Source organism: Vulpes lagopus, chromosome 7, assembly GCF_018345385.1.
Source record: "Vulpes lagopus strain Blue_001 chromosome 7, ASM1834538v1, whole genome shotgun sequence".
Classification (NCBI taxonomy): Eukaryota; Metazoa; Chordata; class Mammalia; order Carnivora; family Canidae; genus Vulpes; species Vulpes lagopus.
Window position 1 is genome coordinate 18,398,498 of NC_054830.1, and position 18,682 is coordinate 18,417,179.

The window sequence follows — 18,682 nt, forward strand, 5'->3', positions numbered from 1 at the left end:
GAAATGCCTGGTTACCTGGGGCCTTAGGGTGGAACAATGTAGTGGAAACAGGAAGGAGGACGATGTTATACCTGTTATTTATCTAGCATTGAGAGGATGGGATCATGCCAAATGATAAAATACCTTCATTGACTTTCTAAGGTGAGTGAATTCCAAATCCTTTTTCATATCTTTGTAGAGCAGCTACATGGGTTTTTCTGAGCCTTTAGGGAGCAAGCGCTGTCCTAAAGACTAGGGGTGTGTAAACTTGAGGGACATGGACACCAGGAGGTAGAGGTGGACAGAGACTAGGTTGATGGGTGGGGCAGGGCAGTAGCCCCAGGGCCTGGGATCTGGACACCATTCAGAATATGCCAGACACATGAATGAGGACAGGGCTTTCCAGTCCTAAGAAGGTGGTGAAGAAGACACAGTAGGACATGCTGACCGTTTTAGGGTTTTTTATTAGTTTTAGATGGCAGTACTCAGCCAAAGATTATTTATTTATATATATATTTTTAGAGCGAGGGCATGCACACATGGAAGGGGCATGGGGAGGAGAGAGAATCCTGAGCAGACTCCCTGCTGAGTGGGGAATCTGACACAGGGCTTGATTCCCCGACCCTGACATCATGACCAGACCGGAAACCAAGTCAGACACTCAAACTACTGAGCCACCCAGGCGCTCCTGTTCTGTTGTGTTTTTGTAAGATCCTGTTTTAGGAAGTAGAGCAGTTAGAAATTTGGAGGCCCTTGTGAGCCCCTCCTTTTCCCTTGACTCTTTCTAGAGTGAACTTGGCATTTAAGATCATGTGCATGATTTTATTTATTGCATACATACGAATCTATAAACGACATATGAATATTATACATAAATAGTGTTAATATCTTTATGCAGTGGGCATATTTTCTGCTGAACCTTTTTGGGATTTATCAATTTTGGTTCTTAAAAGTTTTAGTTCATTTTAAATTGTCCTATAGAGTTCCATGGCATGAAATGCTGTCGGTGCTTTCTCCAGTTGATGGATGTGGGGTTGTTTTCAGTTTTCCAGTGTTGCAGTGGATGTGCTCACTCTGTCTCTGGATGTTCATGTGCATATGTGTATTTCTGCATGTGTGTTCCTTGAGGTATGTGTCTAGGAGTGGAAGGGCCGAGCCAGGTGGTTCATTCTCTACTTTTGTACCCTTCATGATGTCACATATGAACATTTTTGCCTGTTCTCATGGCGTGGAAAGTTTTTTTGCATTTCTTTAATTTTCTTTCCCCTGATTATTAGTGAGGTTGAACATGGTTTTTTTTAAAGATTGATTGATTAATTTAGTGCAAGTGGGAGGAAGGACAGAGGGAGAGAAATCCTTCAAACAGACTCCCCATTGAGCATAGAGCCTGATGTGGGCTTGATCCCAGGACCCTGAGAACAGGATGGAGCCGAAATCAAGAGTCAGCCACTTAACCAGCTGAGCAACCCAGCTGATTGGTAAAAGATGGGTTGAATATCTTTTGTATGTTGACTGCTATTCAGGTTTCTTCTGTGAATTACCTTTTCTCTCTTTTGTCTTTAACCCATTTTTATTATTTTAGGGCACCTGATGTATTTTGATGGGGATCCTTTGGCCATCATATGCATTAGAAAAGCTCTCTCCCAGGCTGTGGTTGGTCCTTTTAACTTTATGGTATCCTTTACTGTATAGAAATTCAAAATTCAAATTCTAGGGGCACCTGGCTGGTTCAGTCAGTGGAACATGTGGCTCTTGATATTAGAGTTGTGAGTTTGAACCCCACGATGGGTGTAGAGATTACTTAAAAATAAAATTATAAGACTTTATTTAGGGGATCCCTGGTTGGCTCTGCGGTTTAGTGCCTCCCTGTCTTCGGCCCAGGGTGTGATCCTGGAGTCCCAGGATCGAGTCCTGCATTGGGCTCTCTGCATGGAGCCTGCTTCTCCCTCTGCCTGTTTCTCTGCCTCTCTCTCTGTCTCTGTGTGTGTGTCTCTCATGAATAAATAAAATCTTTAAAAAAATCTTATAAAAAAAGACTTTATTTATTTGAGAGAGAGAGAGCACAAGCGGTGGGGAGGGAGAAGCAGACTGCCCATAGAGCAGGGAGCCTGATGTGGGGCTCAATCCAGGACCCTGGGATCATGACCTAGGTTGAAGGCAGACACTTAACCGACTTAGCCACCCAGTCACCCCTAAAATTCTAATTCCAATTTATCCTTTTTTAATGATTTAAAACATTTTTTTGAGATAATTGTGGATTCACACATAGTCATTAAATAATACAGAGATCCTGTGTATGGTTTACCCAACTTCTCCCCATGGTAATAGCTTACAAAACTATAGTACAGCATCACAACCAGGATACTGACATTGATATATCAGAATATAGAATATTTCATTACCACAGGATCCCTTACGTGGCCCTTTAAAGCTATACCTACTTCCTTCATGCCCTGACTGCCTCTTTAACCCTTGGCAACCACTAATCTGTTCTCCATTTCTATAATTTTGTCACTTCAAGAATATGATAAAAATATATGTAATACATATATGTAATGTATGTATAAAAATATAATAGGTAACCTTTTAGGATTAGCATTTTATACTCACCATAATTCAATGAATGAATAGTTTTTTTTTTTAATGACTGAGTAGTTTATCCCTTTTTATTACTCATTAGTATTCCATGATATGAATATACCACAGTTTGACCATTTATCCGTGAAGGACATCTTGGTTGCACTCTTTGTTGAAAAAGCTATTTTCCCCTTTGAATTGTTTTTGTATCTTTGTCAAAAATCAGTTGGAAAAAAAATCAGTTGGGCATTCTTGTTTAAATCTATTTATAGAGTCTAGGGGTACCTGGGTGGCACAGTGGGTTCAGTGTCTGACTGTTGGCTTTGGCTCAAGTTGTGATCTCAGGGTCATGGGATAGAGCCCTGCCATGCTCAACATGGAGTCTGCTTAAAAGACTCTTTCCCGGGGATCCTGGGTGGCTCAGCGGTTTGGCACCTGCCTTCGGCTCAGGGTGTGATTCGGCATTCCCGGGATCGAGTCCGGGATTGAGTCCCACATTGGGCTCCCTGCATGGAACCTGCTTCTCTGTCTGCCTCTCTCTCTGTGTGTATCTCTCATGAATAAATAAATAAAATATTAAAAAAAAAAAGACTCTTTCCCTTTGCCCCTGCCCAGTGTGTGCACTTGCGTATATGCGCTCTCTTAAGAAAATAAATAAATCTGGGGCAGCCCCAGTGGCGCGGCGGTTTAGTGCTGCCTGCAGCCCAGGGCGTGATCCTGGAGACCTAGGATCGAGTCCCATGTCGGGCTCCCTGCATGGAGCCTGCTTCTCCCTCTGCCTGTGTCTCTGCCTCTTTCTGTGTCTCTCATGAATAAATAAATAAAATATTTAAAAAAAGAAAATAAATCTTTAAAAAATTTAATGTATTTCTGGATTTTTAGTTGTTCCATTGGTTTATGTATTTGTCTCTTCACTAATATAGTCTTGATTATTGTAGCTTGCTAAGCTTTTTTTTTTTTTTTAAAGATTTTATTTATTTATTCATGAGAGAGAGAGAGAGGCAGAGGGAGAAGCAGAGGGAAAAGCAGGCTCAGTACAGGGAGCCCGATGCAGGACTCGATCCCGGGACTCCAGGATCACACCCGAAGGCAGGCGCTAAACCACTGAGCCACCCAGGGATCCCCACTAAGTTGTGATATTAGAGTAATTCCTCTTTTTTCTTCTTTTTCAAAAAAAAATTTTTTTTTTTTTTTGGCTAGTGTTTTTTTGCCTTTCCATATAAATTTTATATATCTATCTGTCTATTTATTTATTTGGATTTTATTTATTTGAGAGAGAAGGAGAGAGAACACAAGTGGAGAGGAAGGGCACAGGCAGAGGGAGAAGCAGACTCCCTGCTGAGCAGGAAGCCCAATGCAGGACTCAGTCCCAAGACCCTGGGATCATGACCTGAGCTGAAGGCAGACACTTAATCCACTGAACCACCTAGGCACTCTCCATATAAATTTTAGAATAGTCTTGTCTAACATCTATAAAATTTCTTGCTGGAATTTTGATAGGGATTGTATTGAACCTTACATTAGTTTCCTAGGGCTGCTGTAAAAAATTTCCATGATCTTAGTGGCTTACAGTAACATAAATTTATTCTCTCATAGCTCTGGAGACCAGAAATCCAAAATCAAAGAGTTGGTGTGGCCTCTACTCCCTCTGTGGGCCCCAGGGAGGAATTTATTCCTTGTCTCTACTTTCTGACTGTTGGCTTTTCTTGGTTTGTGGCCACATCACTTGATTCTTTCTCAATTTTCATATCCCCTTCTCCCTCCCTGGTATATATAATCTCCCTCTGCCTCTCTCTTACAATGACAGATGTGGTTGGATTTAAAGCCCACCTGGGTAATCTCCGTATGTCAAGATTTTAAATTTAATCCATCTGCAAGACTCTTCCTGTAAACTAACATTTACAGATTATATGGTTTGGGACTTTATATCTTTGGATGGCCATAATTTAGTCTGTTAAAAATCTGTAAACAGTTTGGCGAGAACTGACACCTTTACTGTGTTGAGCCTTCCAACCATTAACACAGTATGTCCCTTTGTTTGTTGAGCTCCTCTGATTTCTTTCACCAGTGTTGTGTATTTTCAGCATATGAATCCTATATGTGTTTTGTTAGATTTACACTAGGTATTCATTTTTTGAGTGATTGAAATGGTATTATATTTTAAGATTTTATTTATTCATGAGAGAGACAGAGAGAATGAGAGAGAGAGAGGCAGAGACATAGGCAGAAAGAGAAGCAGGCTCCATGCAGGGAGCCCGATGTGGGACTCAATCCCAGGGTCCCAGGACTCCAGGATGATGCCCTGGGCGGAAGGCAAACGCTCAACTGCTGAGCCACCCAGGCGTCCCAACGGTATTCTCTTTTAAATTTGGTGTCTATATGTTCATTTCTAGCATGTAGAAATACAAGCTATTTTTGTATGTTTATTTTGTATCCTGTGATCTTCCTTTTTTTTTTTAATTTTTTAAAATTTATTTATGATAGTCACACAGAGAGAGAGAGAGAGAGAGAGAGAGAGAGAGGCAAAGACACAGGCAGAGGGAGAAGCAGGCTCCATGCACCAGGAGCCCGACGTGGGATTCGATCCTGGGTCTCCAGGATCGCGCCCTGGGCCAAAGGCAGGCGCCAAACGGCTGCGCCACCCAGGGATCCCTCCTGTGAGCTTCCTAAACTCATTTATTATCCTAATATTTTGTTTTGTAGGTTCTTTGGGATTTTCTGCATGGACGATTATGTTATCTGCAAATGGGGACTGTTTTATTTTTTCCTTTTTAAAAATTTTTTCCTTTCTGATCTGTATGCAATTTGTTTCCTTTTCTTGCCTTATTATTGCTGTCTAGAACTTCTAGCTCTAAAAGAATGGTAAGAGCAGACACTCTTGCCTTGTTTCTGATCTTAAGGAGAAAGCATTCAGGCTGTCACCATTAAGTATAATGTTTGCTGTGTGTGTGGTTTTTTTTTTTTTTTTTTGCTGTGTTTTTGTAGATGCTCTTTATCAAGTCAAGAAAGTCCCCTCTATTCCTGTTTTTCTGAGAGTATTTATCACATGAATAGGTATTTAATTTTGTCAGGTACTTTTTCTGCATCAATTGATATGATTATGTGATTTTTGTTCTTTAGTCTGTTAATATAGTGGATTCTCAACTATTGAACTGGCCTTGCATCCCTGAAATAAGTACCACTTTGTCATGGTCATATATAATTCTTTTTATATATTGCTAAATTCTGTTTTATAATATGTTTGATTTTTTTTCTGAGCAAACTTTAAATCTTTATTGAGAGAATTTAAGTCAAATTATCAATAAAACAAACAAAATGTTTGTTGGCTTCAGCTTCTTTTCTTCTTATAACTGTCCGTCACCTGCATCTGGAATTTTAGCAGATGTCTGAGTAAGTGGAATCATCCCTTTCACATCAGGGCCATCTCCACACTCACTGCCAGTCTTTTCCAAACCTATTTCCTGGCTTTCATCTTCCAGTTTAGGTTCTTGAACCACATGTGCTCCTTCTCTCTGTTGTCTAGGCTCAATATCTCGATCCTCAGTTGGTAGTTCCTTTTCTTCCGATGTTTTTTTTACCTGGTTGCTTACCAGTCGCAGATTCATCCAACTTAGAAAGCTTTTTTCCATCTCCCCTTCCTCGAGATCTTGATCTTCCTCGTGCATTCATATTTTGTACAGTTGAGTCTCAGACAGTGAGAGGAATCCAGACCCTAGCTGCATATTAGAGCCCAATATGTTTGATATTTTAAAAAATGTTATTTTTTTTTTTTAAATGTTATTTTTAAGTAATTTCTGCACCCAGTAGGGCTTGAACTCTCAACCCTGAGATCAGGAGTTGCATGCTCTACTGACCGTACCAGCCATGTGCCCCTGATAATGTTTTGTTAAAGATTTTTTTAAAAAAATATTTTATTTATTCATGAGAGATACAGAGAGAGAGGCAGAGACACAGGCAGAAGAAGAAGCAGCCTCCATGCAGGGAGCCCTATGCGGGACTTGATCCCGGGACTCCAGGATTGTGCCCTGAGCCAAAGGCAGGCGATAAACCGCTGAGCCACCCAGGGATCCACTGTTAAAGATTTTTGTGTCTGTTCATGAGAGATACTGGTCTGTATCCTTATCCCCCTCTTTTTTTTTTTTTTTTTTTTTTTGGTATTTTGATTTTGATATCAGGGTAATGCTACCTTCATTAAATGAAGGTTGGCTGACTGGCTCAGTTGGTAGAACACATGACTCTTGATCTCAGGGTCATGAGTTCAAGCCCCATGTGTGGCATAGAGTTTACTTATAATTAAAACTTAAAATTTGAAAGAAATTAAAGTGTTCCCCCTTCTGTTTTCTGGGAAAGATTATATAGAATTAGAGTTCGTTCTTTTTTTTTTTTTTTTTTTTTAGAGTTAATTCTTTAAATATTTGGTAGAATTTGATAATGGAGCCATCTGGGCCTGGAGATTTCTTTTTGTGGGTGGTTTTTTTTTTAAATTTTTATTTATTTGTGATAGTCACAGAGAGAGAGAGAGAGAGAGAGAGGCAGAGACACAGGCAGAGGGAGAAACAGGCTCCATGCACCGGGAGCCCGACGTGGGATTCGATCCCGGGTCTCCAGGATTGCGCCCTGGGCCAAAGGCAGGCGCCAAACCGCTGCGCCACCCAGGGATCCCTTTGTGGGTGTTTTTAAATAACAAATGCAAATTCCTTAGTAGTATTCTTAATAGAAATTTTTTTTTAATTAAAAAAGATTTTAGAGATTTTATTTATTTATTCATGAGAGACAGAGTGAGAGAGGAAGAGACATAGGCAGAGGGAGAAGCAGGCTCCCCGGAGGGATCACATCCCCAAATATGATCTGGGATTCAATCCCTGGACCCAGGATCACACCCAAAGCTGAAGGCAGATGCTCAACTGCTGAGCCACCAAGGTATCCCTAGAAATTGTTTATGTGATACTGGGTGAATTGGTAGCTTGCATTATTTAAGGAATTGGTCTATTTTATTTTGATATGTTGAATCTTTTTTTTTTTAAGTAATCTTTCTGCCCAATGTGGGACTCAAACTCAGGACCTTGAGATTAAGAGTCACATGATCTACTTGACTGAGCCAGCCTGGTGCCCCTGCTTACTTAACTTTTTTTTTTTTTTTTTTTTTTTTAAATCTGTGGATCTATAGTGATATCCCGTTTAATTCCTGATATTGGTAATTTCTGACTTTTTTTTTAATATTTTTTTTCTTTATTTATTTATGATAGTTACACACACACAGAGAGAGAGAGAGAGAGAGTCAGAGACTGAGGCAGAGGGAGAAGCAGGCTCCATGCACCGGGAGCCCGACGTGGGATTCGATCCCGGGTCTCCAGGATCATGCCCTGGGCCAAAGGCAGGCGCCAAACCACTGCGCCACCCAGGGATCCCAATTTCTGACTTTTTGTTGTTGTTGTTAGTCTTACTAGAGATTCATCAATTTTACTAATATTTTGAGAGAATCAGGTTTTATTTCCATTGATCTTTCTATTTTTGTTTTCACTTTCATTGATTTCTACTCTGTTTTTCTCCTTGTGCTTGCTTTTGGTTTATTCTGCTTTTTTTTTTAAGCTTTTTAAAAAAATATTTTATTTTATTTATTCATGAGAGGCACAGAGAGAGAGAGGCAGAGACACAGGCAGAGGGAGAAGCAGGCTCCATGCAGGGAGCCCGATGGCGGGACTCGATCCCGGATCTCCAGGATCACACCCCAGGCCGAAGGCAGCACTAAACCACTAGGCCACCCGGGCTGCCCGTTTTAAGCTTATTTTGATGGGAGCATAAGATTATTGTTTTGAGACTTTTCCTTTTATTTCTGGTGGATTTAATGCTATAAATTCATTTCTAAGCACTGCTTTAGCTGTGTTCCACAAATTTTAACATACCCCACAAATGTGTGTGTGTGTTTTTTTTCTTTTTCACAAATGTGTTTTTATCTTCATTCAGCTTAGTGTAATTTTTTATTTCCGTTGAGACCTCCTCTGTGACCCAAGGATTATTTAGAATGTTGCATGGTTTTTGAGTGTTTGGAGATTTTCCTTTTACCTTCTGTTACTGATTTCTTTTTTTTTTTTTTTTTAATTTTTTAAATTTATTTATGATAGTCACACAGAGAGAGAGAGAGAGGCAGAGACATAGGCAAAGGGAGAAGCAGGCTCCATGCACCGGGAGCCCGACGTGGGATTCGATCCCGGGTCTCCAGGATCGCGCCCTGGGCCAAAGGCAGGCGCTAAACCGCTGCGCCACCCAGGGATCCCCACCACCCAGGGATCCCCTGTTACTGATTTCTAATTTGATTCCATTGTGGTTAGAGGACACATTCAGTATTAATTCATTTAAGTTTTTTTAGGGTTTATTTTATGGCCCTAGATATGGTTTATCTGGACCTGTATGTTCCATGGACATTTGAAAAGCATGTATGTTCTGCTGTTGTCATGTGGAGGGCTCTCTGTAAGTGTTAATTAGATCATGTCGATTGATGATATTTTTAAATTCTTTTGTATCCTTGCTAATTCTCTTTCTAGTGCTCTGTTAATTGTTGAAAGTATGGTATTGAAGTTTCCAACTAGAATTGTGGATTTATTTATTTTTCTTTTTAGTTCTATCAGTTTTTGCTTCACAAATTTTATAGCTTTATTGTTTGGTACATTTAGAATTGTACATTTAAGATTGTTACTGTTGGTAGCTTGGGCCTTTTATCATTATATAATTTCCCTCTTTCTCTGGTAATTTTCTTTGCTCTGATGTCTACTTTATCTGATATTGATATAGCCATTCTTGTTTTCTCTTAATTAATATGTGCATGTTATATCTTTTTTCTGTTCTTTTACTTTCCACCTATCCTTGTCATCTCGGTATTGACATATATTGACTATCTTTTTTTTTTTTTTTTTTTTTTTTTATGATAGTCACAGAGAGAGAGAGAGGGAGAGAGGCAGAGACACAGGCAGAGGGAGAAGCAGGCTCCACGCAGGGAGCCCGACGTGGGATTCGATCCTGGAGACCCAGGATCGTGCCCTGGGCCAAAGGCAGGCGCCAAACCGCTGCGCCACCCAGGGATCCCTATTGACTATCTTTAAATTCAGTTTGAGATCTTCCTTGTTCTTGGTATGATGAGTGATTTTTCTTTTTTTTTTGAAAGGAGGAGAAAGAGAGAGAGCTTGCAAGCACATGCATGCACACATCCCAAGGGCAGAGGGAGAGGGAGAGAGAATGCTAAGTGGGCTCCACACCTAGTGGGGAACCCGATGTGGGGCTCAGTTGCAAACCCTGAGATCATGCCTTGAGCTGAAACAAAAAGTTGGATACCTAATCATCTGATCCACCCAGGTGCCCTTGATGACTGGTTTTCGATTAAAACCTGAACAATTGGGATCCCTGGGTGGCGCATCGGTTTGGCGCCTGCGTTTGGCCCAGGGTGCGATCCTGGAGACCCGGGATCGAATCCCACGTCGGGCTCCTGGTGCATGGAGCCTGCTTCTCCCTCTGCCTGTGTCTCTGCCTCTCTCTCTCTCTCTGTCTCTCTCTATCATAAATTAAAAAAAAAAAAAAAAAACCTGAACAATTTGTTTTGTCCTGAAACTCTGATTCTGTTTTACCTGGCATTTTCTGATACTCTGGCAGGGGAAGAAGGGAGGTACTGCCTCATTCCTGGGAAGTAGAGGTAGAAGGTTCCTTACTCAACCTTTTTTTTTTTTTTAATTGAAGTATAATTAACATATAATATTCTATCAGTCTCAGGAGGACAATATAGTGACTCAGTAGTTCTATACATTCCTTTGTGCTCACCATGATAAACGTAGTCACCATCTGTCATCAAACGTTATTACAATATTATTGACTATATTTCCTATGCTGTACTTCTTATCTCCATGACTTATTCTATTTTTATTTTTTTAAAGATTTATTTATTTATTTATTTATTTATTTATTTATTTATTTATTTATTTATTTATTTATGATAGACAAAGAGAGAGAGAGAGGCAGAGACACAGGCAGAGGGAGAAGCAGGCTCCATGCTGGGAGCCCGACTCGGGACTCGATCCCGGGACCCCAGGACCGCGCCCTGGGCCAAAGGCAGGCGCCAAACTGCTAAGCCACCCAGGGATCCCCTGACTTATTTATTTTATAACTGAAAGTCTATACTTTTATTTTTTTAAAGATTTATTTATTTGAGAGAGAGAGCGAGAGAGCAGTGTGAGTGGCAGGTGGAGGTACAGGGAGAAGGAGAGAAGCAAGACTCCCTGCTCAGAGTGAACCCCAATTCAGTGCTTGATCTCAGGACCCTGAGATCATGACCTGAGCTGAAATCAAGAGTCAGAGGCTTAATCTGCTGAGCCACCCAAGTGCCCCATATTGTATCCTTTAATCACCTATATCTATTTTATCCATCCCCCTAACCCACTTCTCCTCTGGCAAGTACTAGTTTATTCTCTGTATTTAAGAATCTGCTTTTTTTGTTTGTTTGCCTCACTCAGTCTTTTTTGACACCTGAAGCCTGATGAAGTCTGTTAACCGCTGGCTAGGCATGGGAATTCTAGTTCCCTGGGCCTCTTTACCTTGAGCAGTGATAAAAATTCTGATACTAGTCCTCCTCTGACACCATTCCTGCAGTGGGAGATACTCCTTGTTACTGTTTGAGTGGGCATAGATATCTAGATTTGGTTTCCACTGACACCAAGGGAGGGACTAGAGGAGTAGGAGAGATGGTGCATTGTTACTGGCCAGTGAGGATAAAAGTCCCAGCTCCCTACTTCGCCTTCTTTGATATCACTCCAGTGGGGATATTAGGGAGCCTTGTTACAGCCTCATGAGGGTGGAAGTCTAAGGCTCTCCATTTGGCCTTTGCTGGCATGGGTGGGAGTGGGGCCATAGTTTTTTCTGTGGTGTTTGGCTAGAATAGAGCTGTTATTGTCTAAATGTTTTCTGTCTTGCTAGGCTACCCCATTCCTGCTCCGTTGGCTAAAGAGAACAGACTTTTGTTGGGACTCTTTTTTGTGTCATCTGTTGGCATTTCTGGTTTTTTTGTGTCATCTGTTGGCATTTCTGGGTTGCCAGCGTCTTCAGCTCCAAATCTGGAATGTATGAGGCAAAAAGAAAACCCAGGGAACTCACTACTGTGTCTTTCCTTGAGTCCTGAGGTCCCTCACTGGTCTGCTGCCTTCTTTTGACTTTTTTGAGTCTCATGTTTATTTTATATATGATGTCTAGGATTTTTTTGTTGTATTTACTGGGAAACTGATGGAAAAATACATCTACCTTATTTTCTTAGAAGTGGAAGTCCAGTTGTTTTTTCCTTTTATGCTTTATTTTTTTTTTTTATGCTTTATTTTTTGATGTCTTCTTTTAAAAAAAAAATTATTCATGAGAGGCACACAGAGGCAGAGAGAGAATCAGGCTCCCTGCGGGCAGCCTGACACAGAACTCGATCCCCACCCACCCTGGATCACAACCTGAGCCACAAAGGCAGATGCTCAACCACTGAGCCACCTCAGAAATCCTTTGTTATCCTGACATTCTACTATATTCTAAAATGTTTAAAGTTCTGCTTTTTATATTTGTATATCTAATCCACCTGGGATTTATCTTACTTATGACGGAAAAGTGAGGGAGGACCCTAATTGTATTTGATTTTCTATATAGATGGCCATTGGTCCTGGCACCTTTGAACAGCTCCTTTGCAAGCTGATTTTAGGTTCTCCCTCAGGTTCCATAGTCCACTTCTATTCTGTTGGTGTAATGCTGCTTATATACAGTAGCTTTATGATAAGTCTTTGTTTGGTAAGCTAGGATTCCTAACCGTCAAAATTATTTTACTTGGGTTTTGGCTGTCTCATGAATTTTCGTTCAAAAACAAAATAGGAACAGGAATGGCAGAATCGATAGTGAAACAAAACACCAAAACCCAACCGTGTTGAAATTGGCTTGGATTTGCATTGACTTTACAGTACACTGCCCACTTCAGTGACCTGTTTTTTTTAGCCATATTATTTACTTTGCATTACCCCAGTCAAAAAAATATGTGGCCCCTCAGCAGCTTAGCTCAGCATAGGGCTCCTTTTCTAGAATGGGAAATTGCTTGTGATGACTATGGTCACCTTGTGGACACCCAGCAAGTTCCACAATACATCTGTGTGGCTGTCAGCCTCAGGGCAGGTGTTCTGAGAGGCCTGCATTGAAGAAAATGAAGGGTATGAGGGACAATGTGCAGGGTTCTAATCTCTCTTTTGGGGATGTGAAGCAAGAGATGCCAGGTAAGTTTTGTTCACTGGCACTGAGTTTGCAAATACATGTTTAATAAATGAGTCCTGTGATTAATGCTTGGGGTGTGAGGAGTGGGCAGTTGCTGAACTTGTCTGTGCAAATACTTGATTTTTTAGTCTCTTCAAAAGTATCATTTCTTGTTATTTTTTTTTGTGGGGGTGGGGGGACAGAGGGAGGAGAGAATCTTAAGCAGGCTCCATGCCCATTGTGCAGCCAGATACAGGGCTCGATCTCAAAACCCTAGAATCAGGGACGCCTGGGTGGCTCAGTGGTTGAGCACCTGCCTTCAGCTCAGGGCATGATCCCAGGGTTCTGGGATCAAGTCCCGCATCGGGCTCCCTGCATGGAGCCTGCTTCTCCCTCTGCCTGTGTCTCTACCTCTCTCTTTTTCTCTGTGTGTGTGTCTCTCATGAATAAATAAAATAAAATCTCTAAAAAACCCCAAAAAACCCTAAGATCATGACCTGTGTTGAAATCGAGAGTTGGACAGCTTAACTGATGTTTAACCAAGCCACCCTAAAGGCATTGTTTTAAGACTTAATAATTTTTATATGAGCCATATTGCTTGATCTCTCTATATACAAACATTTTCCTCCCTTGAAACATTTCAAAGTGAATTGCAGAGATTTTAATACTTCATTCCTAAATCCTTCAAAATTAAAGACCGTCTCTTATAGAACCATACCACTATCATTTCACCTAAGAGCCTTTGGCTCAGGTCAGAATCCCAGGGTTCTGGGATCAAGCTCTCTGCTTGGTGGGGAGCCTGCTTCTCCCTCTCCCTCTTCCTCTGCTGTTCCCCCTTCTTGTGCTCTCTCTGCCAGATCAATCAATCAATCAATCTTTAAAAAAAAATAAAAGAAAATTAACAATAAATCCAATATCCAGCCCAGAGACAAAATTCCCCAATTACTCCTTTTGGAGCTGGGCTTATGTGTTTTTTTCCCTCGGAGTTTTAAAATTTTTGTGTTAAGTAAATCCATCCAGTCAAGACACACATGCTACATCTAGATACTATCTCTAAGTCTAGAACACAAGGATACCCTCCTTGTGTTTAGGGGTGTCAGCATTTAGATAGACGAGGCCAGTTATCTTGTAGAAGGTAAGATTCTAGATTTGTCTGATTGTGTCTTCATGACTTCTGTGTTTACTGTAAACCCTGAGTTGGGTGTAGAGCAGCACTACCCAACAGCAATATAATGAGAGCCACACGTGTGATTTAATATTTTCTGGCAGCCACATGAAAAAATAAAAATAAGGGAATTAATTTCGGTAATGTATTTTGTTTAACACATTTCTTTATTTGTCATTTGTTAGTATGCATTATTTACTTAACATTTTATTTAATATATTTTATGTCCAAAATAATATCATTTCAATATGTAATCAATAGAAAGTATTGAGATATCTTACATTCCTTTTTTATACCAACTTTCCAAAATCCAGTGTATTTTTAACACTTAATGGGCCTGCCACATTTCTAGTGCTCGATGTCCACATTTAGCTGGTGCCTCTATACTGGACAGCACAGGGTGAGGCTTGATCCAACTCAGTGTAGATGTTCTTGTCAATATTCAGGGTAGTAACTACTTGTGTACAACTTGGAAATCATGGGGTTTGCTAAAGTCTGAGTCTACTCTTCTTCTTTTTCAGGCCCTGGGATGGAGCAGGTGTACAGAGGGTGAGGACCCAGCTCTGGGACCACATCACTTGCCTCCTTTCTTGGTGAGACTGTCTGGCTAGAGCAGATTCAGGCCGGAATGAGGATGTCTGCGGGCCTTTCGCTACTGCTTCCCCTCTGGGGGAGGACCTTTCTCCTTCTGCTCTCTGTGGCCATGGCTCAGTCCCATTGGCCTTCGGAGGCTGGCAGGGACTGGGAGAACCAGCTCGAGGCATCCATGCACTCAGTGCTCTCAGACCTTCACGAGGCTGTTCCCACAGTGGTGGGTATTCCTGATGGCATAGCTGTTGTTGGGCGCTCATTTCGAGTGACCATTCCCATGGATTTAATTGCCTCCAATGGAGAACTCGTCAAGGTGAGACTGGATATGAAGCTTATGTAAATGAGGAAGAATTCTCATCCACTTTGTTGTTTTGTTTTGTTTTGTTTTTAGTTTTCCATTCTAAGTTCCAGCAATTCTGAGCTCAATTCTTCTAGGACCTGTGCAGTTACCTTAAGAGAAGGACAACCACCAAAATACTCACAAGAGGGTCCCCAGATATCTCTGAATAGCATCCTAAACTTTTATTCTTGCTTCCATTTTTGAAGGTGTTACCATTAAAAAGCCTTTAACATCTGTAGTTTGAAAGATTGGTCATTGGATTAGGATTTGATAGAAGGGTTTATGTGTAGGAAAAGATCTTTCATTAACCATGGTATTAAATCCAAGAAATACAGAACTTTAAAAAAGGATTTGAACCTATTTTTATAAAATAAAGTATAAATAAATGTTGGAGTTTTGTTATCATTTGGTGTTGTATGTTTACTAATGCATTTGATCACTTTAGAACCAGAATTAGTACCCAGACTTCAGCCTTGCCCCATCTCCTTTGGAGAAGCAATCTAGAGAGACGCATGTAACAAAAGAGTATCTTTATCTTGGCTGACCCAGGTTGGAAATCAGGCAAAATATGAAGCTTTTGTGTCAAGAAGCACCATCCCTTTGTCTGGGATTGTGGGTCCTTGGAATTTCCCCTGGATCCTGAGTGAGTTTGCACAGTGGCCACATGATGACTAGGGTGTACCCCTCTAGTTATGAACATCTCTTTTTCTTTTTTTTCTTTTTTTCTTTTTTTATTTATGATAGTCACAGAGAGACAGAGAGAGAGAGAGAGGCAGAGACACAGGCAGAGAGAGAAGCAGGCTCCATGCACCGGGAGCCCGATGTGGGATTCGATCCCGGGTCTCCAGGATTGTGCCCTGGGCCAAAGGCAGGCGCCAAACCGCTGTGCCACCCAGGGATCCCTGAACATCTCTTTTTCATAGAGGACCAGATAGTAAATATTTTAGGCTTTGCAGGCCATGTGGTTTCTGTTGCAGTCCCTCAGCTCTGCCAGTATAGTGTAAAAGTAGTCGTAGATAATATATAAATGAATGGGCATGAGCATGTTCCAATAAAACTTACGGATACTAAAACTGAAATTTGAATTTCATGTATTTTCACATGTCAAAAGATACTCTTTTTTTTTCTCAATAATTTTAATATGCAAAAACCATTTTTAGCTAATGGGCCATACAAAAACAGGTGGTAGGCCACATTTGGCTCATGGTCATAGTTGTCCTATAGCATTTTTCCCCTAGAGGTGTGGCTTGAAAATGAACTGAAAATATTTCAAGATTTATACTTTGTTATGGAATTTTTATCTCTTTTGCCTTTAGACTTCAACATAGACCTAGTGTTCTGGTTATCTGTTGGTCTGTTTAAACCACCAAAAGTTAGTGTTTTAAAACTACCAGTTTGTGGGATGCCTAGGTGGCTTAGTGGTTGAGCACCCTGCCTTTGGCTCAGGGTGTGGTCCCAGAGTCCTGGGATCGAGTCCCACATCAGGCTCTGCTTGAGGAGCCTGCTTCTCCCTTTGCCTTTGTCTGCCTCTGTGTGTGTCTCTCATGAACAAATAAATTAAAATCTTAAAAAAACAAAACAAAACTACCAGTTTGCTTTGCTCACAGTTTTGTGGCCAGGAATTCAAAGAGTCAAAGCTCATCTGGAAACCTTGTTTCTGCTTCATGACACTGGCTAAAATGGCTCATCTGGGACTAGAGGATCTGCTTCCAAGATGGCTCATTCATGGGTGGCAATTTGGTGTTGCCTGTTGACAGGGAGCTTAGCTGAGGTGTTGGTCAGAGTCCTTGGTTATTCTCCATGTAGACCTTTCCGTGGGTTGCTTAGATTTCCCCACAGCACAATAGCTGGGTTCTAAGATTGGGTATTCCAAGAAACAGGAAGTGGAAGCTGCTAGTCTTTAAGGCCTGACTTGATAACTTGTATAGCAGCATTTCATTGTACTCATTGGTCAAAACTTTCTCCTCTCAGACCCACAGTCCCCAGGTATCTAGATTAGAAATGGTCACAAATGCTCTGCCTTTCTTCCCACAGAGGTGGCTCTATGATGCTTTCCCTTGAATCTTGGTGGACTCATTCTTTACCTGTACCTTCCTTGTGCTCCCTTCATTCTCCCTGTTGGCACCCTTCTCTTTATTTAGGTCATGGCTTGTTCTCAGGGTGGCCTTCTGAGCTCAGAGGTGGTCATATTCTAAAGATCCTGGCTTACTTCCACAGAGCTCGTCCTAGCTTACAAATGGTTTCCATATAATTTTCATAATGCCCCACCAAGCCAAGTTGCTAGTCTGACCATTAGAAAAAGAAGAATGGCAGTTTTGGAACTACAGTCCTTGTCCAGCTTTACGTTTGATCTTCTGAATATCCAAACCCTGTAGTGGTTACCCTTGTTCCAGTGGTCATTGGAATGTTTTACATAGATTAGTTTTGACGAGAGGTGCCTTGAATTAATATAGTGAACTGAGTATTTTCTGTATCTGGCAGAGAAATATTTAACAGGCTTATTCACCAGGGAAGTAAAGAGATTTTACTGGGAAAACAGGATTTTATCTGAGCACATTTATCTGTAGAGAGCAGACCATTTAGTAGCTGAGCAGCCTGTTGAAAAACAGATGAAAATGTGTGACTCTTCGTTCCAGATAATCTTACCATCGGGGTTGTGTGGGATGGAAAATCAGATCAGAAGCCCTGACTTCATCTCTGGAGTTTTGGTTTCCCTGTATGTGAAACAGGATTGATAAATCTTTATATAAAAAAAGTTGCTTTCTTTTTTCTCATTATAATAATGATATATAGATGTGTATTGTAGAAAAGGGAGAAAGGAAAATCTCTTGTGGTTCTTACCACTCAGGGTGAACTCTTCTATCAATTTTCAGTGTTCATGTGTCCGTATCACACATAGGCAGACATCTTAGACCTAGAATCATACTAGCCATATATTTTTTAAAATTTTGTAAGCTTTAATTTTGTTCTTGTTATTTATTAACAGTTTTATTTATTCATTAACAGTCAGTTTAGCATCCGACTCTTGATTGGTGCTCAGGTCATGATATCAGGACTGTGAGATTGAGCCCCACATTGGGCTCTGCTCAGTAGGGAGTCTGCTTCTTTCCCTCTCTCTCTGCCTCTCTCCCTGCTGGTCTCTCTGTCTGTCTCTCTCTCAAATAAATAAATCTTTTTTTTTTTTTTTTTTTTTTTTTTAAGATTTATATATTGGGGCACCTGGGTGGCTCAGTTGTTTGAGTGTCTGACATTTAATTTTGGCTTAGGTCATGGTCTCTGATCTTGGGATTGAGCCCCATGTCAGAGTCCATGTTTGGCGGGGATTCTGCTTGGGGATTCTCTCCCTCTGCCCCTCCTCCAGCTCCTGCACATACTTTCTCTCAGATAAATAAGTAAAAAAAAAAAACAAAGTTTATCTGAGAGAGCAGGGAGGCAGAGGCAGAGGGAGAGGGAGAAGATCTCAAGCAGACTCCCCACTAAGCTCAGAGCTGATGCGGGGCTCGATCCCATGATCCTGAGATCATTACCTGACCTGAAATCAGGAGTTGGAGGCTTAAGCAACTGAGCCACCCAGGTGCTCCCATCCTGGACATATTTTAAACCTACTTTTTTTTTTTTTAAAGCTTTATTTATTTATTTTAGAGAGAGCATGTGCAGGGGCAGAGGGAAAGGGAGAGAGAACCCCAAGCAGATTCCTCACTGATGGCAGAGCCTGACACCAGGCTCGATCTCATTACCTTGAGATCATAACTGGAAACAAAACCAAGAATCAGATGCTCCAC

General features: G+C 41.0%; 1 protein-coding gene across 4 annotated transcripts in view; it reads left to right on the plus strand.

Annotated features, from left to right (window-relative positions):
- The window catches only part of DAG1 (dystroglycan 1), a 74,607-nt gene that overhangs the window by 38,780 nt on the left and 17,145 nt on the right, over positions 1–18,682 (plus strand). For all 4 annotated transcript variants that reach the window (XM_041761035.1, XM_041761034.1, XM_041761033.1 and 1 more), the window contains exon 2: positions 14,491–14,873. In XM_041761035.1, the coding sequence (XP_041616969.1) occupies positions 14,598–14,873 (276 nt within the window). In that variant the 5' untranslated portion in view covers positions 14,491–14,597. The remainder of the gene's footprint in view (positions 1–14,490; positions 14,874–18,682) is intronic.